General features: G+C 40.0%; 3 protein-coding genes across 5 annotated transcripts; 1 reads left to right on the top strand and 2 right to left on the bottom strand.

Annotated features, from left to right (window-relative positions):
* Positions 1-24: 24 nt before the first annotated feature.
* On the bottom strand, positions 25-7965 carry LOC117297826 (CXXC motif containing zinc binding protein-like). 3 transcript variants are annotated; one of them, XM_033780976.1, is made up of 8 exons: positions 7913-7965; positions 6234-6316; positions 5642-5725; positions 3906-3962; positions 3150-3231; positions 2192-2301; positions 960-1022; positions 25-793 (listed from the first exon to the last, which is right to left on the bottom strand). In XM_033780976.1, exons 2-8 carry the CDS (start codon positions 6237-6239, stop codon positions 713-715), a joined length of 483 nt encoding a protein of 160 aa, XP_033636867.1. In that variant the 5' UTR covers positions 6240-6316; positions 7913-7965; the 3' UTR covers positions 25-712. The 3 variants fall into 3 exon arrangements, with proteins under 3 accessions (XP_033636867.1, XP_033636866.1, XP_033636868.1); XM_033780975.1 differs by having other exon boundaries at positions 6234-6335; positions 7913-7962; XM_033780977.1 differs by having other exon boundaries at positions 6234-6298; positions 7913-7952.
* LOC117297824 (zinc transporter ZIP3-like) lies at positions 7686-11882 on the top strand. The gene is made up of 2 exons (XM_033780974.1): positions 7686-7804; positions 8608-11882. The coding sequence occupies exon 2, from the start codon at positions 8808-8810 to the stop codon at positions 9957-9959; it is 1152 nt and encodes a 383-aa protein (XP_033636865.1). The 5' UTR covers positions 7686-7804; positions 8608-8807; the 3' UTR covers positions 9960-11882.
* A 2945-nt stretch (positions 11883-14827) lies between these two features.
* LOC117297894 (prolyl 3-hydroxylase OGFOD1-like) lies at positions 14828-27112 on the bottom strand. Its single transcript, XM_033781072.1, has 13 exons — positions 26855-27112; positions 25602-25750; positions 24193-24239; positions 23364-23464; positions 22705-22821; positions 21906-21997; positions 21199-21327; positions 20955-21068; positions 20260-20339; positions 18680-18966; positions 18336-18476; positions 17423-17481; positions 14828-16677 (listed from the first exon to the last, which is right to left on the bottom strand). Exons 1-13 carry the CDS (start codon positions 27039-27041, stop codon positions 16513-16515), a joined length of 1668 nt encoding a protein of 555 aa, XP_033636963.1. The 5' UTR covers positions 27042-27112; the 3' UTR covers positions 14828-16512.
* Between the last annotated feature and the right edge of the window lie 34 nt (positions 27113-27146).

The following is a 27146-nucleotide window of genomic DNA, read 5'->3' on the forward strand; positions in this document are numbered from 1 at the left end:
CAAAAATCCATATCTCACATTAAGTAATATTAGAGCTTTTATTATCTTGTATTTACAAAAAATAGAACTACTCAAATGATGTTTGAAAAAGTGGCACTCTAATGAATTTAATTCGGAAAAGATGTAACATTTGCACTTGGGGAGGGGGGGGGGGATGAGACTTGGCAAGAGCAAATAATCCCTTAAGGAATACATAATCTGAAAAGCAATGTCGCATTAATGCTTCTTATATTCAAAATTTGTTGGGAGAAAAAGAGATATATTTTTTAATAACCAGAGTGCTTCGAGGTGAACTGTTTTCTCAAAATGCATTTCCTATTCAAAGCTGCCGTTATGCTTATACAACGTAGCTTTTATAGCCATTTATTTTCAGAGCGTTACCAAACGTATGCAGGCTCTTTAAGAAGGGAGTAAATATGGCACTTTTCTCCCTGATAATTTTACTTTAAAAACATTAATTTTATATTCTGTAATTGTTTGCATGCGTTACAGGGAGATATTCAAACTTGTTCATCAGAGCATGGAAAGATTGGTTTCAAACTTGTTTATCAGAGCATGGAAAGATTGGTTTACTTTCAGGGAACTTTTTGCAGAATCAGGAAGATTTGGCAGCTCCCTCCCCTCTCCACTCCTCTGCAATTTCGAGCACATCCCCTTTCCCCCTCACTTTGTCTGTCTGTTTTTCTCAGCAGTCTAAACACTATGGAGTTGTTCATTTCATAGTAACGAAACGACTTTCAAATTCGTCGATACTCACAGGAAGGTTTGTCTTTTCATCGTAGTCCGCCCACTCCTGGAACAAAAGTCACAAAAAGTTAACGATAAAGAAAATACGATGGAAAAACTTAATTAAAGAACAAAGCAAAATCTTAACTCATGATTATATTGTTTTTGGGTTTTTTTAATCGCTGGATATGAACTATGCTAGTCTTGTTCATAGTAACCGATATCTCACTAACTTTTTCTGTCAAATCAACTTCAAATTGTGTCGTTGAATCTGCTCCTTTCGCCTGAAATCCCACCTGACAAAAAGAAAACGAAACGGTCAAGTAAATTAAGAGAAAGTACAGCAACGGTTGAATGCAATGTTGCTATTATCAACAGTTGGTGCTATAGGTAGGGTGATAAATTGTTAATGTTTTTTTGTCAACAAAAAAGCTGATGTATTAGCCACAAATATCAAGAAAGATGCAATATAAGTGAATGTTTCGTCTGGACTACAGGGTCTACAGACAGCAACAAAACCTGTCATTGTATTTTCACAAGAACATCCAATCCATCCATGTTAATGCAGGAATCAATTCTCAGATTCAAACGATTTTATTGATTTCTGAACACTGAGGGGCATTTCAGACAAAAAATTCGCAGGATGCTTTCTACCATTACCATTTTAATAACAAATAAGCTTTCAGATAGAAGCTACATCAGTTTTTAAAATTTTTTTGGGGGGGAGCAGGGGGTCATTAGTCCAAAGTAAGACCCTACCAATGCCCTGAATTTCATCTTGAAAGGGCAAATCCATTTTCATTTTGCAAAGGGCACTTCCATTGGAAAATCTTAAGGCCAATAGAAATGTTTTGAAGGAACACCAAGGCCACGACCAGGGGCAAGGGAGACCACGTCCTTCGTAGCCTGTATGTAAGTCCAGGGGTGGATTTCACAAAGAGTGAAGACTAGTCTTAACTCGAGTTACTCTTCCTAACTTAGGACTGTACATACGTTTTTAATATCTCCTAGTAACTCTTTGTGAAATCGACCCCAGGCCTGCCTACCTTTAACAAATTCTTTAACAGTTAGTTTAAAATTAAAGGAACACGTTGCCTTGGATCGGTCGAGTTGGTCTTTGAAAAGCGTTCTGTAACCGTTTGTTATAAAAATGCATATGATTAGAAAGATGTTGTAAAAGTAGGATACAATGACTAACATGGTCAGCCATTTATGGGAGTCAATTTTTTTACTCCCATAAAAGGCGACCGTGTTAGTTCGCGACATAAAAGGAAAACTGTGCAATTTTGAGTGATACTTGTGTGGATCATTATATTCTACTTTTAAAACATCTTTCTAACCATATGCATTTTATCACAAATGGTTACTAACGCCTTTTTTAGACCAACTCATCCGATCCAAGGCAACGTGTTCCTTTAATGAAAAATTAATTATTCTTCGGTTTATAAGACTGAAAACAAATTACCCTTGGTGAGAAGTCCACTGGTTCCATTCCTCTACATTCAAAACCAATTATCGTCTTGAACTTGTTGCTGTCCTCTGCATTATAAGCTTTATATGAATCCTTCAATATATCTTCAGAAAAAAATGGGAGGAAACAATTTCCAAATAAGTATACATTTTTAAGGGAGGCTCATAGATTTGTCACCGTAAGAGTGATTTACAGTTAAAATGACAAAGATACAATAAAAGTCATAATGAGTGCATTTGACTAGCTTCCCTGGGTCGACCCCGCGGTGCTTACTCAGGTGAGCCCCTGACAAGAGCTAATCAAATGATCACTCGCCCTCTTGTGGTGACGTCATGCACCTCGAGCTAGCCCCAAGTGACCCGTTCCACAAGCAGTGCACTTGGGGCTGACCAGAGTGAGCCCCTGGAATTACGTCAAAGCTATTCGAACAGACCGGGGGCAGATCGGGACGACCCGGGAAGCTAATCAAACCCACCCATAGTGAAAGATTCAGCTATAAACAACACAGCATGAAACTGAATGTCACAACTATCAATGCTTACAGCGAGGTGACAGCGGGTACAAACCGCATCACTGGCCTTAGCATTCATGAATAGACACTAAGCCTCAGAAATCTAAGAGACGAGTCAAGCATGAATCGTTTCTGAGATTCAATTGTTTTCATAAACATTTGAATTCCTCACCTTATTGAGACAGTTGCTATGTTACATGATTCGGGGCAAGCTTTTGAGTAGTTACGTGAACACCCATACACAATTCCGAATCAGGCTTTGTTCATCTTGAGGTTGCATTGCGAAGGATTGCCCCAAACTATTTGACATAGCATCTGTCTCTATAGTCTGAGGACTTCAAATGTAAGCGGTACATTGTGACTAAGCAAGTCATCGTACCAGACATTATTCAAATCTAACTCGCAAATGGCTTATTCGTTCCCTTTAACATCCCAACTGACCGATGTGATTTTCCCGGCTGCACATTTTGCACTTTGACACCATGCTTGCTGACCCCCGACCTCCTTTGGTTGGTGTATTTTCCTGTGTTAAAAAAAGCAATACACAAGAAAAAAAAGTACATAAATTTTAAGTAGGGGCAATCCATTACCAGACCAACTCCACCCACAACCTCCAGAAAAAAGGGGGGGGCAGGAAACAAATAAGCGGTTTCAAGCAATGGTGTTTCTGTTCAGTAGAATGTGGGTTTGAGTCCCATTCAAGACACGTGTGTCCTTAAGCAAGCATGATGCTTCGTCCTTCGGATGGGACAAAAGGCTGTTGGTCCTGTGTGTTGTGTAACGCGTGAAAAAGAACCAAGCTCATTATTGTAAAGAGAAGGGGTTCGTCCCGGTGTTCCTGGTTTGATTGGCTGCATTTTGCGCAATAGCACCTTGTAAACCATTATGGTGCTGTGTTAACGGAGTTGGTTTCATAATTCAAACATAGTTCCACACACCTTGCAGGAAAATACTGAATGTTGAAGCGCCTTGAGTGTCACGTCACTAAGTGACGGATATGAGTGCAGTCCGGAGGTTGTTGGTTCAAACACCCCTCTAGTCAATTTTTCTTTGTTCGACCCGGAAAAAAAAATATGTGTACTGAGGAAAAAATCTGTTGCACAAAACAAACAGGCATAACACCCAACAAACATACCAACAAACAGACTATCAGACAAAACCCTACAAAGAAACTAACAATACAAGGTATTTACTTACAGTGAGTGTTAAATATTGCCATGATTCTTTAACTGTTCCACAGTTTGAACATTTTATCTGAAACATAAAGAAAACAGCAATACCATTACAATACCATTACAAACAGTCATAACATTGAAGAAAATGGAAAAAACAAAACAAACAAACATGTGATATCCCTAAGAGACTCGTTTTTATGCAAAAGTTAACAAAGGGGTGTGTGGTGTAATCTTACGCCAAATATGCAAGAAAACACCTAGGCAAACCCCTTTATTTGTGATGAGTGCAAAATTGGAGAAAATTAAAAAAAAACAAAAAAACAAGCGATATCCCTAAGAGTAAGACACCCAATTTTAGCAAGGGTTTGTGCAATCTGCAGCCACCAATGCCAAAAAAGCACTGAGGTAAACCCATTTTACTAGTGATGAGTGTAACTGGGTTCTTATTTAAATGACTTGCACAACACACTTTTAGAACTTTACATCTCGTCAGAAGGATGAGGCAATAAGAGACTTGGTTTCTTGCTTAAAGGCACTGGACACTATTGGTTATTACTCAAAATAACTGCTTAAAGGCACTGGACACTATTGGTTATTACTCAAAATAACTGCTTAAAGGCACTGGACACTATTGGTTATTACTCAAAATAACTGCTTAAAGGCACTGGACACTATTGGTTATTACTCAAAATAACTGCTTAAAGGCACTGGACACTATTGGTTATTACTCAAAATAACTGCTTAAAGGCACTGGACACTATTGGTTATTACTCAAAATAACTGCTTAAAGGCACTGGACACTATTGGTTATTACTCAAAATAACTGCTTAAAGGCACTGGACACTATTGGTTATTACTCAAAATAACTGCTTAAAGGCACTGGACACTATTGGTTATTACTCAAAATAACTGCTTAAAGGCACTGGACACTATTGGTTATTACTCAAAATAACTGCTTAAAGGCACTGGACACTATTGGTTATTACTCAAAATAACTGCTTAAAGGCACTGGACACTATTGGTTATTACTCAAAATAACTGCTTAAAGGCACTGGAAACTATTGGTTATTACTCAAAATAACTGCTTAAAGGCACTGGACACTATTGGTTATTACTCAAAATAACTGCTTAAAGGCACTGGACACTATTGGTTATTACTCAAAATAACTGCTTAAAGGCACTGGACACTATTGGTTATTACTCAAAATAACTGTTGGCCAAAACACTTACTTGGTAACTAGCAATGAGCTAAAACATTGGAGTATAAACGGTTGGAGTACAAAACATTATGAGAAATGGCTCTCTCTGAAGTAACATTGTTTTTGAGAAAGAGGTAAATTCTCACCCAAGTATTAAAAGACTTCAGGTCTGAAACCTTTTTCAGGCATCTTAAAGCACACAAATTTCTACAACAAGGGTGTATTTTTCTTTCATAATATCCTCTTGCAACTTCAATTACCAAACGAGTCAAAAATTTCACAGGTTTGTTATTTTATGTGTACATTGTATGTTGGGATACACCAAGTGAGAATAATGGCCTGTGACCATTACCGATTGTGTCCAATGTCTTTAAGAACTTTGGCCTAAGTGTCAAGACCAGTACTCAGTCCCACACTCTGATGGCACATACTCTGATGATAGGAAACACCAAAGCTATGTGCGCTAGACCTTGTCTACTTGGCTGCGACATGCCACATGCCATTTTTTGTTTTTATTCAAATAAAATAAAAATTCAAAAAGGTATTCCCTGCTTCTTACCTTGACATACCATCGGAAGTCTTCCCCATCTGGTTGTAAATTTGTTACATTCTCAAGATTGGCTTTAATCTGAAGCCCAATTTTCTGAAAGAATAATTTTGTGTAAAGAACACAATTCATTAATTTTGGTCTACACCCATGTGTTAGCACTGTATACTCAGTATAGAGTCTCAGTAATATTGCTGAGACTGATTGCAAATAATCTTGATAAAGTGATTTGATTGGCTAGACTGGTGCCCCAACACATGATGTCATCAAAGTTGTTAGTAGTTTTGTCATGCATACTTTATTACCACATTTATCTGAACCTGTTAGGATTTTCAAGTTTCAAATTATTATTTTTATTTGTTCGTTGCTTGTTGCTCATAGAAAACCTTAAAATTTGCATATATGAAAAGTTTTTTTAAAATTTAGCTGATTGTCAGAAAAATAAAGCCACACCATTGGGAAGACATGACTGGATTTACCCATATTTGCCGATATAAAACCTCCAACTATGCAGCTGTTTAAGTAGGTACCTGAACACAAGTTTTAATTATTTGTATAAATTAACTCATTGTAACTTCACATAAACAGGCACAAACAAACCTACCACCATGGTTTTGAGTTTAGGATTCTTCTCACAGTAGCAACATGTATACACAGAGCTGGTTTGATCTGCAGGAAGAAAGCTAGCTGTGAGTAGAAGATAGAACTGTAGATAAAAGAGATTCAAAACTATTATACAATTAAATATTAATAATAATGAATGAAAATTTAATATTATTTATAGCACCAGTCCGGGGTATCCAGAAATTAAAGGAACACTTTGCCTTGGATCGGTCGAGTTGGTCTTTGAAAAGCGTGTGTAACCGTTTGATATAAAACGCATATGGGTAGAAAGATGTTGTAAAACCTCGCAATTTCGAGGCAAATTTGTGTGGATCATTGTATTCTACTTTTAAAACATCTTTCCAACCATATGCATTTTATAAAAAACGGTTACAAACGTATTTTATAGACCAACTCGTCCAATCCAAGGCAACGTGTTCCTTTAATTTGGGCACTGTCACAACAATGTGAACTAAATAATTTAGTAAGTTTTTGCGCATACAAGTAACACTATCACAACACACCTCTTGCTTGTTGTCGTTCTGTATTCTGGTTGGCTGAAACACGGTCATGTGGGGTGAACTATGGTCTAGTGATCGCCACATTTTGCGGGAATAGTGCCCGCCAGGCACTAGTTTTTCAAAAAAGTGCCTGGTTACAGCGCCCTCTCTTGACTTAAACTGTTACTAGCAACTACAAAACTTCCTTTTTTTCCCCATATTTCTGTTCTTATTTCACATTTAAGACCGAGTTGTGTTATAAAACAATTGGCTGGCATAATTTGGTAACTAGTATATTTATTTTCCCCCTCTACTCTCGGGCCTGTGAGTGACCATGGGAGGGGCTTATTTCCCGAGGCCGAATAGGTCTTCTGGTCACTCCATTCAAAGTCCCTCGGGGAAAAGACGTACACTAGTTACACTGGTTAGTGGTTACCTCATTGCCAGTCAGTAGTACTTCCGTACTAGTGTAGTAGTACTTAGTACTACTATTACTACTAGTACTACGGTAGTACGTAGTACAGCTACAGGCTTTATCAATATGAAATTTCTCGACTCTACCACCATTTATGGCATGGTCTACCCTCTCGAGCTCAGCGACTATTTCTACCTCCATGCTCAGATCAGAGGCAGACCACACTCCTCAGTGGTACTGTACTACTAGTACTACTGTCACTGACAGACGTCCTATGTATCTCACTATCAATCATCAGTCATCACCATACATAGTCATAGACATGATATTGATAGAGAAAGGTCTACCAATCCATGGCATAATTAGCCCCCCCCCCCCAGGGCTAGGTATGCAGGATGACCACTGTCTGATCTGATGACCCATCATGGATGACCATACACCCATGACGAGAGACTAGTTTAGAAGTGTGGTCAAAGTGCAAAAAGGGGATGCACCCGGACTTGTTGCAGCTCACCTACTGTGTGCGCACGTACGGTGGGTCGTGTGCACTGCTGACTGTGTGTGTAGTATACGAAATTCGTGTGCAGATTAGACACTCACTTCATCCACGACAACTAAACTACACAGTGCAAAGTTTTCCGATGAAAATGCACAGAAGTAAGTATCTTTCATTCAAACCATTGGTATCCTAGTGACTGCTCATATGAGTGATACAATAATTGAATTAAACTTTACCTTTTAGAGGCATTTTAAATGAATATTTACCTTGTTTGTGCGAGGTTCCAATGTGCACGTAGCATGCACGTATCACTTACAACAAGTAGTTTGGTGCCCTTATAGGTAAAATACAAAGAGTCGTTTAGTTACTTCTCGGTACCAGACATAGGCAGAAGTGGAAATTTTGTGGGAAGTAACAAAAAAGTTTTGAAATTTAGCTGTTGTCAGCAAATAAAGCCTTTTCATTGAACAAACGTAAGTGGATTTTGATCTGAACACTTATAGGGATAGAAAAAGTGGTATTTTAAAAGCTTTTATCTCAGTATAGTGTCAGAGCAGAGGACAGGACTTTGGAAATATCTGAACTGAGTGTAGTGTGTAGTAGAACTATGTGCAGTGTAGAACAATCAACCACACTCAACAAAGAAGAAGTAATTATGTAAATATTTAAGCTTATTTTTATCAATAAATTATTGGAAATTTGTTGTTTCCAACTGTCATATAAGCTTCCTTTATTTAGGGCGAATTAAATCCATACTTCTCTGGAAAGGTTGACAGAATTTATACATCGAAAGGCATAGTTTTAAAAGTGTAAACAAACCATTGTTAAAAAAAAATTAAAACAATGTGGCACTGCGAGTAGAAATGGAACTTTTTCTTGGTAATTGTCAATCCCTTTTGGTCGACCTAAGTTTTTATTTAATTGTGAAGTTAACTCTAATTTTATTACTGTTTTATTTCAGTGCGGATGACGGGTGAAAACCAATTGCTATAAACTGTACCACCGAATTGATGTCACTTATCTTTCAGAGAGAAATCAGTTTTTGTTTAATTGCAAGTAGTCAAAAAAAGAACACATCGATTTCAACGAGTTGTCACAATGGAGTTTAGAAAAACTATTTCATCTTGTGAGGCAATGTAGCGTTTGGAAAGTATCGCTGTTATGAAGACAACAGAATTTATCCCACCATCAAAAATGACGATGGACCCGTCCCACAGTAGCAATATGAAGCTACTGCTTCTGCAGCTGACTTGTATGATAGCCGTGTTCCTGATCACCCTAGCCGGGGCACTCCTTCCCCTTAAAGTGATCAAGACAAATAAGTCGATTCCCCTCAGTCGTCGTTTACGCTCGGAGAAGATATTGAGTTTCAGTAACTGCTTGGCAGGAGGTGTGTTTCTTGCGACTTGCTTCCTTGGGCTTCTCCCGTCCGCCAGGGAGAAGTTCCAGGAGGTTTTCGAGGCAAGGAACATTACGGTGAAGTATCCAATTTGTGAGGCCGTCGTGATCATGGGATTTTTTCTTATTTTGACATTTGAGCAGCTGGCATTGTCCATGCAGCAGTACTGGCAGGGCGCGAGAAAGGACAAACCCATTCCCATGATTAATATTGAAGCGAGTCTAGAATCTACCAAAGAAGATGGGAAGGTCAAGATCGACACTGATCACGAGGATGAGGAGGAGGATTTGGATTTGTTCAACCGAGACTCAGACAAACAACCCATGTTAAGCTCGTCCAATCATCACTCAAGTAATGGAGGTCGTTTCAGGGTCAAAGGTCATCACCCCGATGAAGCTGGCGATGCTGAAAATGGACACCATTCCCACGAAGATGGACACAGTCACCTAGGCAACATAAATAACACCGGGTTGCTACGGTCCCTCATCCTTCTCTTCGCTCTTTCAACACATTCCGTCTTTGAGGGTATGGCTCTTGGTCTACAGGAGGACATCAAGAGTATAGTGTACCTCCTCGTCGCAATGCTCGCCCACGAGAGCCTCGCTGCCTTCGCCCTCGGTGCGAGCCTCATCAAGAACTCCGTCAACACCTACATGTTCATCGTTTACGGCGTGGTTTTCGCGGGGATGATACCGTGCGGGATCGCGCTCGGGCTCTGGATCCGCGCCTCACCCGGATTCGGGGCAATTGTCTGCTCGGCCGTCATGCAAGCCCTGGCGGCTGGAATCTTCATTTTCGTCACATTTTTCGAGATATTGAATCATGAGTTTGAGGTGCACATGGATAGACCTCAGAAGATTGCCTTTGCCGTTTTGGGTTATGTGATTCTAGCTGCTTTGGAAGCTGTTGGATGATGATGTGGGGGGCAGGAGCTCTGCTGATCAGGGCCCAAATTCTTGGCTCTCCTTACTTTTGATTTGATTTAGATTTGATTACAGTAAGCAAACAGTTGGCATTTGCGGACGCAGGGAATTATGCGCTTGGTCAAGCATATTTCATGGGTTAGTGGGGAATCTTGGCTTGTGCGTGTGCATACTCCATGTTACTAGGCATTCTACGCTTACACAGCTACCGCTGAAATTTTATGCTTGCCGTGCAAGCGGAGAATGGTGATCGTAAGCGCAGGATTCGGCGGTAAGCAGAGCCATGAAATTGGGCCCAGGTTTTTGCACTCTCCAACGCTGTTAAAGGCTAACTAACCAATGAGTTTTTATTGCCATTAATTTTTAAAAGTGCTTACCAAATGATAACCTTCTGTTTAAAGAAGAAATATCAAAGTTTGTCTTTAATAATAGTTGAAGTTACTCTTCGACACTTCCCCCTCTCAAATTATTTGTATGAATGTCGGATTGCCCAGTAACACAGCATAAAATTTCATAAAATTTATGTATAAATTGTCTGTAAATCTTTTGAACCAAAATAAGTGTTAATAAAGTAAACGAAACAAAAGGTGACGATTAAAACTGAAAATATTGGTTTCTTGAGGGTTAAAGACAACTCTGGTAGTTTTACCAAAATATTTGAAGGTGCAATAAAGCAATGGACAAAATTATGCTGAGATTTTTATTAACGAAAAAAATTCTTATTTGTAAATTTCAGATGTTTTTTTTAATGACAGAACAAATAATATTCTTTCTTTTACATTATTTAATTTATACCGTGTGCCTTATAATTTTGTACTGTTTAATACTATGAATTTTCCAGCTTATTTCAGCCGATTTCTTATACAAAAAGTTCTTTTGCATCTTAAAATATGAATTTGTATACCTGGAATTTGTCATTGCATTTTTATACTTTAATGGTTTTAAAAGGAAGTTAAAATGTTCTCAAATTTTCTGATAACACAAAATAAACCTCAAAGCGTTAAAATTTTATTTACTTCATTCTGAATTAAAATATTTTTATTCAGTTAAAACGAAGGTAGAAACAGAGGTAAAGAGAGCAGAGCATTCAGGCCTGATGCTTTTACTAAGGCAAAAGGGGCAATTGCCACCATGCCTCTAGCCTTGTTGCCCCTTGAAATGTTCCAATAGAAATTTACAATTTCCTCCTACGGGTGCCCTTTACAAAGGAGAAGCACCTTTGTGCCCTTGATCTTTCTTTCAAGAACAAAAAGTCTGATGCTTCACCGAGGCAACAGAAGCAATCGCCTCCATGCCTCCGGGGCCCAATTTAATAAAGTCTGTAAGCACAAAAACCTGCTAAGCACAAAAAAAAAAATTACCAGCCTAAATTACATTGAAGTTTCGCTGTTGTGACTGGTACCCGACTCAATTTTTGCTTAACAGCTTTATGACATTGGGCACTGGTCATTGCCTTGTTGCCCATACTATAGATACAAATTTACAATTTCCTCCTAGAGGTGTCCTGTACAAAGGAGCAGCGCCTTGGTGCCCTTACACATTCAAGAACAAACCATCAGGCCTGAGCATTACTCATAAAAATTGTTATTAAATATACATGATACTTTTATACATTTCTTATCAGGGTAGGGAAGTATCCCACAGAATTTGCTGAGCTGAACAATTTACTTAGCAAACAGTTATCTTTTAACCCCTCCTATTGTCTGACCACTCTGTACCAACCGCAACGGTATTAACTGATAAAGGCCTTTAGACACTATCTCAAGTTTTGATCCATGGACAAAAAATACACGGTTCCAATTGGTGTTGACTTCCAAAAAGTTCACAGCAGGGTTCAAATCAGGGCTCAATTTCAATGGCTCTGCTAATCGTTAAAAACACTGGACACTGTTGGTAATTGTCAAAGACCAGTCTTCTCACTTGGTGTGTCTCAACATACATATATATGCATAAAATAACAAACCTGTGAAAACTTGAGCTCAATTGGTCGTCGAATTTACGAGATAATAGTGAAAGAAAAAAACACCCTTGTCACACGAAGCTGTGTGCTTTCAGTTGCTTGATTTTGAGACCTCAAATTCTAAATCTGTGATCTCGAAAATCAAATTCGTGGGAAGTTACTTCTTCCTCGAAACCTATTTTACTTCAGAGGGAGCCGTTTCTCACAATGTTTTATACAATCAACCTCTCCCCATTACTCGTTGCCAAGTAAGGTTTTAATAATTATTTTGAGTAACCAATAGTGTCCACTGCCTTTAATTTCTATCTACAGGATTCCAAATGTTATCTTGCATACGCGGTGGGCTTGGTCCACTTTCATAGTGAAGCTTAAAGGCAGTGGACACTATTGGTAATTACTCAAAATAATTTTTAACGTCCGATCCAAGGCAACGTGTTCCTTTAAGTAGCTCTATGAAATTGGGCCCTGGTGATGAAGACAACACTTGCCTTTCATATTTGAGGCTTAGCTAGTGCTACCCTTAACAAATACAAATATCATGCAGATCAGTTCTCCTATGCAGTGCTAATTACTTTTTTGAGGGAAAAGGGATTAATTTAACAGTGGGCTGAAAAATGCTGGTACTAAAAATAGCGTAAGAGGCACTCGACACTTTTGGTAATTACTCAAAATAATTAATGGCATAAAAAGCGTACTTGCTAACGAGCAATGAAGAGCTGTTGATACTATAAAACATTGTGAGAAAGTTTTTGAGTTAGAGTTCTCATTCAAATAGGCATCTGAAAGCAAACAAATTTGTGCAACAAGGGTGTTTTTTCTTTCATTATTATCTTGAACTTGACCAATTGAGTAAAACTTTCACAGATTAGTAATTTTATGCATTTGTTGGAATTCACTAAGTGAGAATACTGGTCTTTGACAATTACCAAAGGTGTCCAGCCGTTGATTTCACCAAACTCATCCTAACTTGGGATTAATACTAGGATTTAGGACGAGTTAAGTTCCCTATCTGAAAGTGTATGACGCATTGAACCCATCCTAAGTTAGGACGGGTTACTCGTCCTAACTCGAGATAGGATTAATCCTAGCATTTTGTGAAATCGGCCGCAGTGCCTTTAAACTCTTATGAAAATAACGTCAGTAAGTTCCACTTTGTACAAAGAAAGTTACTCTCTTTAAGATTACAAAATAAGGAATATACACAGTATACATTATAAACGATTGTACTACAGACATCCGTCTGTTAAATTTCTTACATTGTACATGGTATTTTATATACACCGGCCCAAAGTTCACTAGACCAGGGGTGCGTTCCACTTGCGCAAACATATCGCAACCATACACGCAAACATTTTTTATCATTGGAATGATCGGTTGCCCCCTCGTGTGTGGTATGAAGATGGCAACACCGTATAAAGATTTTTTGTAACATTGGTTTGTGATGTATTGAAGGTTCTTGTTTGTACATCATGACACCGACTGATTAAGTGGTTATTTCAACTCCACCTGACTGCGTTATTTTCACCGAAAACACACTGTAATTATGTTTGTGACAAGAAAATAATATTGCCTGCATATTGTGTTGTTGTCGGCCATTTTAAAATCACCCACCAACACCTCAGAAGTACATTCCCATATGGTTGCCAATGTTCGCCAACGATGGCGGTGCACAACTCATTCATTCTCAAAATTGTTGCCGTGCGCAAGTAGACCGCAATGTATAAGATGACTTTGAGAAGGGCACCTTCATTTAGAGGTAAACAAAATGCAGGTCATGTCCTGTGCGCTTTAAAGACACTGGACACAGTCTTCTCACTTGGTCACCTGATGTATCTCAACATATGCATAACATAACAAACCTGTGAAAATTTGAGCTCAATTGGTCGTCAAAGTTGCGAGATAAAAATGAAAGAAAAAACACCTTTGTCACACAAAATTGTGTGCTTTTAGATGCTTGATTTTGAGACCTCAAAATCTAATCTAATCTCACAGTGTTTTATACTATCAACAGCTCTCCATTACTCGTTACCAAGCAAGGTTTTATGCTAATAATTGTTTTGATTAATTACCAATAGTGTCCGGTGCCTTTAAGTACAAACATTTCTTATTGTTCCATAATGGTTTTACTTCTAAGATGGTGGCATGGTGATATCAAGGTACATTATCTCGAAAAGTTTACTAAGCAGAGTTAGATTATTGCTTAGCAGAAAAGTAACAAGCCAAAGTTATACTCAGTTAAATCAAGTAAGAAATATATTCCAAAGGTTCAGTACTATGAGGTCTATAGAACAGTTTGTATAATTTCATAAAATGGTATATTGAGTTTTATTGGTGATAATATGTTCCACAATAAATTTGTTTGGGTAAGATATCCTTGAATTTGTTATGAAAACATTTAAACAAAATCAGGATATATGCTGTTTAATAAAAAGTTACGGATCAATATAAACTTGTCGCTGTTCATTTGTTTGGTTTGCTTGGTTAATTTTAACAGTCCTTGTCTTCGGTAACATTCCCTCATCTCCCATTATTAGGGTTCGTTGAGTTATGGAAGACAGCCTACTCTCCAATCCTCTGTTGTTCAAGTTGACACTAATAGTTTACAGGCACTGGACACCTTTGGTAATTGTCAAAGACCTAGTATTTGCACTTGGTGTATCCCATAATACACATAAAATAACAAACCTATGAAAATTTTGACTCAATTGGTCATCGAAGTTGCAAAAGAATAATGAAAGAAAAACCACCCTTGTTGCACAATTCGGTGCTATCAGATACCTAATAAAATACTTCAAGCCTGAAGTCTTTTAATATTTGAATGATAAACTACCTCTTTCTCAAAAACTATGTTACTTAAAACTTTTTATCACAATGTTTTATACTATCAACAGCTCTCCATTGCTTGTTACCAAGTCAGTTTTTATGCTAACAATTATTTTCAATAATTACCAATAGTGTCCAGTGCCTTTAAAATTTTAAGTTTAAGATCGACATCAGGTGCAGCAGGCCTGGAATGTTGCCTTTGTTTTGGCCTTGGTGCCCCTTCGAAACTTTCCTGTAGACTTTAAGATTTCCCAGTGGAAGTGCCCTTTGCAAAACGAAAATGGCCTTGCCCTCTCGTAGATGAAATTCCAGGCCTGGCGCAGGCTTAACTTCCATCATGCTGGTCTTCCAAGGGCTCAAATTTAGGAGGAAAAAAGTTCTAAGACTGCAGGTCTTGTAGCTTGAAAATATTTACTGGACCAAAATTTCTTTTACAAAACCTGAAACAAATGAGAAAGACTTTTCTACACAGTTACTCACAAAAATAGTTTTTTTAAAGTGCTTTATTCACCTGAAGGGCGTCTCAAAGCACTTCCAACATTATTACCCCTGGTCACTGGGCCTTAATTCATTCCTTAAACCATCTGAGCTCCCTGTGGAGTATACAACTTGTGTTAACGCGTTTATATGTAAACTGTTTATTTGACCGAGCACTAAAGACAACATCTCATTTGTCTAAAGGTATTACTCAACACAATTGTGGCGTGTCATGTCCGAGTGTTTAGAGCACCGGATTCAAGCTCTGGTATTTGACCAGCAGAGTGTGGGTTCGAATCCCGGTCGTGACACTTGCTACGTCAAATTGGGGAGGTAGTGCTTTCTGCTCTACCAGCCAGGCTTCGGACTAATGGTACCAAAGCCTACACACGTATGGACTGTAAAAGGGGCAACCCTGTTTCAGCCCTAGGAGCAGGTGGCAAAGGCCTTTGGAAAACAATAATTGTAGCCCACACCTTGAAGTGGCCTTCAGGCCTTGTGTGTCTGGCGACGTGCATAAACAGAAATTATAACAAAATTGAATAATACTGAATACCCGTAGACTCAAAGTCAGCATTTGAACAGCATTTTTTTTTTTACAGAGCGAGGTACATTTACGGAACGCCCCACAAGCACGCACTAAAATACTCATCCAATCCAATTAGAACATTCCTACCGTTCGGACATTTGAGAGACTCTCTTAATAATAATAATAGTGGCTTCTTGTATAGCGTATATATCCATCACTCAGTGATGCACCTAGTGCTGTAACATACAGTAGGGAGGTTTCTAGGTGACGTCACCACTTTGGGTTTATTTCATGCTCACATATGACGTCTATGCTCACATATGGTCTGCACGTACGTACCTGAAGTGAAAAATGGTAACTTCACGTATGCTTAAAGCGTGAGATTCTAACAACACAATTTTCTGACGTTCATGTTCACGTATTTGCTTGCGCAACATACAGCTACATCTCCCTAGTAATTCCTGCAAGGTATGTGGGACTACGTTTGAATTATGAGACATATTACTTTACCGCACCATGTAATGGTTGACAAGGTTCTGTGGCGCAATATGCTGCAAATCAGACCAGGAAAACTGAGGCGAACCCCTTCTCTTTTCGTTTAGTGCACTGGGCTCTTTTACGTGCGTAGAACATTCCTACAGGGCCATGATTTGTGACACTCTTCCAGCCCAGAAAATTGCAGAGGTCAGCCGGTCATCTTTGCCGCCCTCTTGCAACCCGAAAAAACAAAACAATTTATCTCGCAGAAGATGTTGCTACTCGTAGTAGACCAGCCTTATGTCATACATGTAGACAACTGAATCCTTTTCACCGGTGTCCATCTGGATGAATCTATGGTTGACATGCTTAACAAATCTCAGCGTCTCCTTGTCGCGGTACACCAGTGACAGGGCGTTGCTCTCGGGGCATATGCTGAGAAGCTGCAGAAGAAAAATAAAGATGTGGAAGGATGGGATGGAGTCAAAATCTTTATGGAAGAAAATAAAGCTCCCTGGGGAGTATACAGCCCTGAGTTGCCATGGCGCTCCAGTGGGTTTTCATTCAAAAAATTTGGGTGTCATGGCCGAGCGGATAAGAGCACCGAGCTCAAGCTCTGGTGTTTCTGTTCAGCAGAGCGTGGGTTCAAATCCTGGTTGTGACACTTGTGTCCCTGAACAAGACTCTTTACTATAACGCTTCTCTCCACCCAGGAGTAAATGGGTAGAGACTTGTGGTTGGTTTAGCTTAGTGTGCTACATATTTGGCGGCACAGGCTGTATACTCCCCAGGGAGCTGAGATGGTTTAAGGAATTAAATGGCCCAGTGTTCAGGGTTATAATGTTATAAGCGCTTTGAGACATGGTGTATAAAGCGCTGTATAAAAACCGAATATTATTATAGGATTTGAAAATTAACTGTACTACCGCGGTGCCAGTTCTATTATTATTATACACAATATCAAACTCCACCCTCACAGATACCCCTTGGTGAAGAGAAGCATTTATAGTAAAGCATCTTGCTCAAGGACACAAGTGTCACGACCGGGACTCGAACCCGCACTCTGATGACTTAACCACAAGAACTTGAAATCAATGCTCTTAACCACTCGGCCACGACTCCCCACAAGAAAAGGTGGCACTTGTGGTGCTTTTAAAAAAGAAGTGATAAACTGAAAAACCTCTTTACCTCATCATCCTCTGCCTTAGCAATGTATGTGATGTATCCACCATGATCCATTTGCCAGCCTAAAAGAAAATGGTACAATTAAACAGAATCTTGAAAATCTTTGTTAGGCCGTGTCCGAAACGACGACTTCGGCTACAGCTACGTCTAGATCAGCGCGTCTACAAGTGTTGAAGAATAGGCAGACGCGCGCGAGCTAGCCGTAGCTGTAGCCGAAGTCGCCGTTTCGGACACGGCCTCACAGGTTATGTTCTAACAGTAAAGCGCAGCGGACTGAAGCTCATTGTTTCTGATGTGCAGAGTGTTGGTTCAAGTCCCGGTCGAGACACTTGTACCCCAGAGCATGATGCTTCACCATAATGCTTTGTTCTTCGAATGTACTAGCTAAAAGAACCCAGAACACATATCATAGAAGAGTAGGGGTTAACCCCAGTGTTTCTGGTTCACAAAGCAAGCATCCTTGTTTATAGGTTACCTCAGGTTTGCGAGGTACAGTGATCAAGTTCACTTGAAGGCACCATTGTTTTCATTACCAGATATATATAGCGTTCAATTAGCTTCCCTGGGTTGACCCCGCGGTGCTCACTCGGGTGAGCCCCTCACAAGAGCTAATCGAACGATCACTCACCCTCTCGTGGTGACACCATGCACCTCGGGCCAGCCCCAAGTGACCCACTCCACAGGCAGGGCACTTGGACTGACCCAGGTGAGCCCCTGGAATCATGTCAAAGCTTTTCAAACCTACCGGGGGCAGACAGGGTGCAACATAGGGAAGCTAATCGAACGCAACCTAAAACATACTTCTCTTCTTTCACTACATTTTGAAGGGTCAATTAGGGTTTGAGAAAATCCTGAAATCAACTTAAAATCCAGGGAAATAACGAGCCTGTAAACAAGAAAAACCAAATCAAAATACCTATAGGGCAGTTGAACTGTATGACAGCATCCAGAGCAAACTCGGACCCTTCTGTGTCCGTGTCGTGCATCAGTGTGTAGCAACCATGTGACCAGCGTCTCACCTCAGCTCGACATCTTGGATTACACACAGGCTTGGGTTCTGCAATGACAGTTGTAGTAAAGATAATTTCGGTTGTGGTAAAGACAATTTCACTTGAGGTTAAATCAATTTCACTTGTGGTAAAGAAAATTTCAGTTGTGGTAAAGACAATTTCACTTGTGGTAAAGACAATATCACTTGAAATTACCAAAAGTGTCCAGTGCCTTTGGGTAGGAACAATATCCCGCCTGAATCCTACTCACTTGAGTTACCAGTATCTTCTTCTTGTTCCTGACTTTCCTCCTCTGCTTTCTCATCTTTCTCCTCCTCTTTCTTATCACTCCCCTCCTTCCCCGCCTCCGCCTCCTCTTCCCCCTCCCTCTCCTCCTCTTTATCATCATCATCATCACTGTCATTGTCCGGCGCACTCTCGTGTAACTTCAGCCCAGTAAAGTTAGACATTGTTAGAAACATGTGTTCAGATTGCAGAACCTTCAGGCACTGTTGCACTACCTCGGGTAATGTTGATCTGTCAGCCCTCTCATAATTTCTATAGTTTCAGCAAAACAAAAACAAAAATAATAATATTTTATTCCAAAGTGGACCATACCCCATAACCCTGGGAAGGGTAACACTTTTATAAGAATAAATTACAGTTAGTGAATAAGTCATACGAAAAGGGATTTTAAATTAGAACAAAAACACATACATTGGAAAAGCATAATCACACAGTTTGATTTTCTTTTAAAAGAGTAAGTAAAAAGACATACTTGGCAACGCAATTAATTATAGCCTCGTTGGGAGTATCCATTAAAAACTTAAACCTATCTTCCCAACCAGGCACTTTACAATTAAAATAAGAAAAACTATAACGTTTAACCACGAGCAAAGTAAATCATGAAAAAAGTATGATCAAATGTGATCATTATAGAGCAATAAAGTATAAGGATATATAAGCAATCAATCACAACAGTAAAAACCATGTAAAATATAAAATTCCTGAAAAAGATCCACAAAAGAGTGTCATGGCTGAGTGGTTAAGAGCATCAAATTCAAGTTCTGGTGCTAAGTCACCAGAGTGTGGGTTTGAATCCCGGTAGGGACACTCGTGTCCTTGAGCAAGTTCTCTTCACCCAGGGGTATGTGGGTACCTGTGAGGGTAGAGGTTGATATTGTGAATGAAAAAGCCTTTGTTGCCCAGGTTGTATTTTCCCCAGGGAGCATAGAAACATTTTCCAGTGCGAATTGTGAGTGTCAATGCGTCACGCTCCGTATACGGACAGTGCAAAAATTACATTCCAAACTTTGTGCGCATGCATTCTGTTCGTCGCAAAATAACGTTCTGAAATTTTAAACTTTCCAACTCGGCCTCGTTGGATATGGGAGGCAGAAGTGCTATATTTTTCCGTATTCCACTCGCGCTTGTGTGATAACTTATAATAACACAGTACTTATAAAGCGCATGGCAAAAAAGTCTTGATGCGCTTTATAACAATGAAGGCAAATAAAACAACCATACAGGCAATAAAACAAGCAGGTAACTTTTAAGAAGCGATTTAAAAACATTTCGAACTGCCCCTAGCTATCGGGTAATCTCGGTTGTCCAGTTGGCAAGACACTGCTCTTGAATTGCAACGGTGGTGGGTTTGAATCCCACCTGAGTAACATGCCTGTGATATTTTCACCCACTTCAAGCTTAGCATACAAATACTTAGCAGTATTTACCGCTTACAACAGCTTTATGAAATTGGACCCTGGCCAGTATCATTTTGTTATGCTAAGCTACTTTCTGCGCTTACAGCAGCTCTATGAGTTTGAGCCCAGCCGATGCGTCCTGACATACCTTTTATTAGCTGGCCCTCTCCTTTCCCAACTAATGTCGGAGCTTTCTAGAGCCTCACATATCATCTCATACTTTGCCTCCTATAATCAGAATCAAAAAGGTTCAAATAAATAATTGACAAATTGTCAAATTACATGAGGTAATAAAACATCAAGGCCAAGTTTCATATCTCTGCTTACCGCAGAAATCTGCGCTTAAGATCACTATTCTCCGCGTACGTGCAACTGCCAAACTGCTGCGCTAGCTGTGTAAGCATAGAATGCCCAACAACGTTGAGTACGCCTGTGCACAAACAAAAATTCCCTGCTGACCTGTGAAATACGCTTGACGTAAGCACAGAATTCCCTGCTTCTGTAAGCGCCGACATAAAATTAGGACCTGATAGAAACAGTGGCTTAAAATGCATGTGACATCATTTCAGTAGGGCGTCCTCGCCTAGAGGTCAAAAGGAGGTTGGTCATAGGCTAATCCTGTGTGCAGAGCGTACAAATAATCTGTCCTTTTTTGTTTGTTTCGTCATCAGTTATCAGTTTGCCTTTAAGATGGCTGCTGGATGGCGTCAAATGCATAATGTCTATTGCCCCAACTGTTGTTGAAGCTGTTAGAAAGTCTTACTTGAAATAACACAGAAACGCTCACAAAACTACACACCCACGCAGCATTCCCGGGTTCTCCTTCACGAATGCTTAACTTACCGAAAGAAAGTTCTCCAATTCGATCTCCGAATCATTGGTGAATCTATCCTGGATTTCTGATTGGTTGAGAACATCCAAATACAATGGATTGACCCAGTGGTAGATTTCGTCATCCTAGAAGAATTATTGGGCGTAAGAAGTTTACACATCAGTTTGAACGTCTGAAACACAGTGATGGGTTTAAGTTGAACCACACACATGACATTTAACCCTTACAATACACTCGGGCTCCTGCATCACTTACCTCGATTGTAATGTGCGGATGAAGTTCAGGTTTAGGTTCGATGTACGGCGTTGGTCTGTCAATTTGTGAGCCATGGAACCAGCCACTGACCGACAGACGACACTTGTCCTCACACAGCACCTCTGCTACCTGGTCAAATAATGTCAGAAATGTGGTCAGGAAAATGTCAGCCTGAATCTGGTAAGCATAAAGTTGTTATGCTAAGCTGTTTGTTGTGCTTATAAGCAGTTCTATGAAATTCGGCCAAGGTATATAAGCAGAGCCATGAAACTGGGCCCTGCACGTACTCCCTTTAAAGACACTGAACACGTTTGGTAATTGTCAAAGACCAGTATTCTCACTCAGTGTATCCCAACATACGCATAAAATAACAAGCCTGTGAAAATTTTGGCTCAAATTGGTAGTCGAAGTTGCAAGAAAATGATAAAAGAAAAAGCACCCTTGTTGTACAAATTAGTGTGCTTTCAGATAGGAATAAAAGGCTTCTGACCAGAAGTCTTAATATTTTCTCAAAAACCACGTTACTTCAGAGGGAGTCGTTTCTCACTATGTTTGATACTATCAACAGCTCTCCGTTGCTCAATACCAAGTAAGTTTTTATAATAATATATATTTTGAGTAATTACCAAACGTGTACAGTGCCTTTAATCAAACTCGAATTGTTGTTACAGAAACAGTTTGAAAAAGTGCCACATTCCGTGTCTCACCTGATGAAACGACACCGGGTTTACTTCGAAGAACACAAAGTTATTCCATTTGGGAAAAAGAGACTTTACAACCTGGCTCGGCTGACCATGCTCTGCAAGAAAACAAAAGTGGTAACCAATTTCCTGAACCAGACATGCAATTTGTGTAGACTGATTTGAAGGTTTGCACGGTGGAGGTACAACATTAGATAAGAATAAGCCTGGGGAGACTGGTGCGACTAGTGTCAAAGCCGTGACTATTGCTTTATTCGAGTCGTGTCTAACATGTTTAAGCAGCTCCATGAAAATGGGTCCAGCAAAAATTCCATAAAGTTTACACTGTTGTGACTGGTGCCCAACTCACTTTTGGCTTAGCACGGTATTTTGCTTAAAGATACTGGACACTATTGGTAATTGTCACAGACCAGTGTTCTCACTTGGTCAATCTCAACATATGCATAAAATAACAAACCTGTGAAAATTTGAGCTCAATTGGTCGTCTAAGTTGCGAGATAATAATGAAAGAAGAAAAAACCCTTGTCACACGAAGTTGTGTGTGTTTAGATGGTTGATTTCCGAGTCCTAAAGTTCTAAATCTGAGGTCTCGAAATCAAAATGGTGGAAAATTACTTCTTTCTCAAAAACTATGTCACTTCAGAGGGAGCCGTTTCTCACAATGTTTTATATCACCAACCTCTCCCCATTACTCGTAATCAAGAAAGGTTTTATGCTAATAAATATTTTGAGTAACTACTAATAGTGTCCACTGCCTTTAACAGCTTTATGATATTGGGCCCACGCTTTGTCTGAGTGTGCTTACCGTCAACATTGAAGAGGTCCAGCGATCCGCCATCTTGCTCTGTCCAGCTGGGTAGGAGATAGAAGATAAAAGCGATTCGTCTGCCACCAAGTTCATCGTCGTGGCAGAGAAGGGCATCTGGAAATCATAAATTCAATAACCAAACGATAGATAAAATTTCACTCAGTTGTTGAAAGGCACTGGACACCCTTGGGATTTGTCAAAGACAAGAGTATTCTCACTTGGTGCATCCCAACATATGTTAAAAATTACAAACCTGTGAAAATTTGGACGTAATTGGTCATCGAATTTGAAAGTGAATAAGAAACGAAAAAACATGCTTGCTTGCTGCAAAAATGTGTGTATTCAGATGTCAAAAAAATGCTTCAGGCCTGAAATCTTTTAATATTTGAGTGAGAAACCTTCAGGGGAAGTCGTTTCTCATGTTCATTTCATACTATCATTATTTCTCCATTGCTCGTTACCAAGTAAGTTTTTATGCTTACAATTATTTTTTACTAAGTACCAATACTGTCCAGTGACTTTAACATCTTACGCTACCAACGGAAGGGAACATCTATAAAGCTGACAATTTAGACAATGCCCAGCCAAACAACTTATAAGAAGGTTCATTTAAGAAAACCTATTTTTGGCAGGTTTTCCACCCACCATCTGCCTACCTGTGTAGTTGTACTTTGAACAAGTCATATCCACTGTGTCGTTCAGTGTTATACCCGTAACTTCCCTCAGCCAACACAAGAAATCTTCATACAAAAATTTTCTGAAAGAAATTAACACAGATATTTTTCATTATCCTCTTGATTAATTTCCACTTTTTCTACCTTCTTTATAAACTCTTTACAAAAGTTTCCTGAAAAGATTTTTTTTAAATGTACAAAAATCTACACTAGTGCATCTGACTTTATATTTGTTTCATTTACAAACATTAACCAAGATTTGCTTTTATTTGTAGCTATACATGTACTAAGAATTCTTGTTATGTATTTAAAGGGTAGGGATGAGTTCTTAAACATCTGTTTAAAACAGGCAGGGTCGTGACCAGGCGATAAAGGCTTGAGCCAAAGGCAAAAAAGCCCGAGCCACAAGAGTCGTCGAAAGGCGTAATAAAGTAGGAAACTCTGTCAAAACGGGTGGTGCATTTTTATGAGACAGTTTTTGGATATGCATTTGTGCACGTAGTTATGCATCCTTGTATCCATGGGCTAAAATGAGGAGGCGAGATCGTTCACCCCTGGGAACAAGGTTGTGGGCTTACCCGCACAAATGCTATCCGAAAACAACCGGTTATAAACAGCTTCAGCTGGTCATTATCAACCGAATAAACACCCCTTACGTGAAACGCTCTCCACCAATAGGAATAACGAAACTGTCTGGGGTATTTATGAATGAAACTTCAAAATGAATAATGAAAAGAGAAAAAAACAATAATGCCAAGACAAAAAGTATGGTCACAACAATATATTTTGTATAGTTCCCTACTTCACTCACCTTAATCCAATGATGTGAGGGGATGAATAATTTTGCAGTGCACCAGACTGTTTGGAAATAAACAAAATACATTAATTATTGACAAGGGGTGATCAATTTCGCCGCACCACTCATTTTGCAAAGGGCACTTTCATTGGAAAATCTTAAAGTCAATGGGAAACTTTTGAAGGGGCACCAAGGCCAAGACCAGGGGGCAACAGAGGCCATGACCTGCATGTTATTCCAGGCCTGCCACTTCATAAGCCTTTAACTATATAAGTGGGTCTGGATCATAGCAAGAGTTTACATATTTGTGGGGTGTCGTGGCCGAGCGGTTAAGAGCACCGAATTCAAGCTCTGCTGATTCTGTTCAGCAGTGTGTGGGTTCGAATCCCGGTCGTGACAATTGTGTCCCTGAGCAAGACACTTAACCATTATTGCTTCTCTCCACCCAGGGGTAAATGGGGACCTGTGAGGGCAGAGATGGTTCTTGTGGTTGATTTAGCCGAGTAGCGCATTTGTTGCACGAGGTCGATTCTCCCCAGGGAGCTGAGATGGTTTAAGGAGTGAATTAAGGCCCAGTGACCAGGGGTAATAATTTGAAGCGCTTTGAGACACCCATTCGGGAGTGAAAAAGCGCTATATAAACTAAAAATATTAAATATTATATTTCTGAGCCACCTTGGACGTACTCAGTCTTAGACACAGTCACCGTGGTCAAGTGGTTAGACTGCAAGACTTGCAATCACAAGGTTGTGGGTTCGAATCCCCAGCTAATCGCTGATTTCACAATGACTAGATTAAATATTGTCGTCTAGTTACTGAATCACAATTTGTATGAGAGAGATTGGTTGTTGCCAGCTTGATGTTTATAGCCCCTTGTGGGAGTTTGCCAAGTTCCCTTGATGGGAAGATCATCTAAACAAACAAACAAACTCCTAGTAAGCTTGGGCGATATCGATTTATTTTATTCACGATATCTCGCTGACAATATATCGCGATATTCGATATAATCGCGATTAATGAAATTTGACATCATCAGTCTTCAAACTCCGAGTGAAAGTTGTAGAAGAGACAGTCATAGCATAAGAGAGGTGTTCTAATGACCTATTCTACTGGTTTTACTCCAAACCTATGGGGTGCAAGATGTCTCAGCTAGCAAATACATCGCGATGTTTAATCGATATTGCGATATATCGCGATTATCGCGATTATCGCGATATATCGCGATATATCGATATTTCGATTAAAACCAAATCCATCCGATATTGAAATCGTTTCCAAATTAATATCGCGATATTCGATAATATCGTGATATCGCCCAAGCTTAACTCCTAGAACTATGAGGTTCGTTCTGCTACCAAATCCACGTGGAGACGATAGCGGAACGAACCTCATAGTTTTAGGAGTACCTCAGATGTAGCCCCTACCTGCTGAAATTTGTAGAGATCATTGGACTTTTCTTTGAAGGGCAACCCGAGAAGATCGTCTTTAAGACCCTGTAAAAAATTTGTGTCCTTCACAAAGTTGGGAAGTACACAGCAACTGAAGGGGTCATTGTGTAGTTTAGCTCCACTTTCTGAAAGTACAAACAAGAAAATATTAACAAATAACAAGCGGAAAAACTGAAGACGCCCCAGGCCTGCTGTGTCATCTAATCAAGATCATGCTGCTAATTGACTAATCCTACTCCTAGAACTAGGTTCGTTCCGCTATCGTCTCCACCATAGAGACCAAAGCGGAAACAAACACTTATATTCATACTGCTAATGTCTGTTGGTCTGATCCACTACGTATCTCTACCATCCCCATGGCCATACGGAGTGGATTGGACCAATTAATGGGGCCAAGTCTAGACTAGTACTGCAGTAGACAAGTGAGAGAACAGAGTGGCATCGAGAGAGAGAACATGTGTAACGCGAGACGTAAGGACTAAGGTTTATCTCGAATAGCAAAATATCAAGAGAGGGCGCTGTTGAACCCACACAAAGATATAGGCCATGCGTGCGAACACCGTGCATGACAACATACACCGCGGTAGCAAATGCCCCATCTGCCTACCCATGACGCATTGCGGTTCTGAATCGCGATAAACCTTGACCGATCGCGCCCAACAGATCTACCTCCATGCATGCACAGACCATCACAGACCTTCATCTTCCTTTCTTCCGCCCTGGGGTGGAGTGTGGGTGAATGACCCACGTACCATCTACTTCATAAGGCTCCCCCCCCCCCCCAGAAGGAGCCTTTTTATAGTTATAGTTTCTAGAAGTACGTACCCTCTACTCCTAGAACTATTTTGGTTTCGCCCGGCTAACATCTCCCGTAACAAGACGATAGCGGGACGAAACCAAAATAGTTCTAGGAGAAGAGGGTACGTACCCTCTACCCAGCCAGCAGCATAAGGTTTTGCAATTACCCCTGACTGATTTTACTGAATGGCCGCAATGCACTGTGGGATGGGAAAAGGGGCTTTGTAAGCCCCATCCCCAAAAGTGCCTTTCGGCAATTCAGAAAAATCAGTCAGGCGGTAATTGCAATAAACCCTATGCAGAACCCAACCCTACATTTGGGGAGCCTTAAAACAAACTAGGAAGTGCCCCCACACACCAGAGAGGAACCAGAGACCCTACAAAAACTACATTCCCAGGTCACTGGACGCACGATCACCCATTTCACTCACCGTGCTCGAAAGCAGCCCGACCCCTGAACGCAGCACCCAAGTTGTCTTTGAAACTCTTCTCTTCGTAGCAAGAATTTAGGTCCGCAGGAACCAAATTCGAAGACCCCGTCTTCTTCCTTTTCTTCCCTGATTTCGTGGCTTCATGGGTATCTGGATCGTGTCTCTTGTTTTCGCAATTACTTGTCATTTTCGCATGTCACTTTTTTCATCCTTGGTTCCTCGTCGACATTTTCAAACTACGCATCATCTTTTTATGAATATCAACAAATACACGTGCAATTTTGTACGTAAC

Source organism: Asterias rubens, chromosome 12 (assembly GCF_902459465.1).
Source record: "Asterias rubens chromosome 12, eAstRub1.3, whole genome shotgun sequence".
NCBI lineage: Eukaryota > Metazoa > Echinodermata > Asteroidea > Forcipulatida > Asteriidae > Asterias > Asterias rubens.

Bases quoted from the DNA above. Each gene is read 5' to 3' on its own strand.
- LOC117297824 (XM_033780974.1), top strand. From the start codon at position 8,808: ATGAAGACAACAGAATTTATCCCACCATCAAAAATGACGATGGACCCG.
- LOC117297894 (XM_033781072.1), bottom strand. From the start codon at position 27,041: ATGACAAGTAATTGCGAAAACAAGAGACACGATCCAGATACCCATGAA. The intron at 21,069-21,198 runs GTAAGTGATGCA...TAATTCTTCTAG, and splicing joins ATCCGCACATTACAATCGAG to GATGACGAAATCTACCACTG. The intron at 18,967-20,259 runs GTATGTCAGGAC...CTGAAACTATAG, and splicing joins AGAGGGCCAGCTAATAAAAG to AAATTATGAGAGGGCTGACA.
- LOC117297826 (XM_033780976.1), bottom strand. The intron at 2,302-3,149 runs GTCAGTTGGGAT...TTTTTTCTGAAG, and splicing joins CAGCCGGGAAAATCACATCG to ATATATTGAAGGATTCATAT. The intron at 1,023-2,191 runs GTAATTTGTTTT...TCTTTTTGTCAG, and splicing joins CAGTGGACTTCTCACCAAGG to GTGGGATTTCAGGCGAAAGG.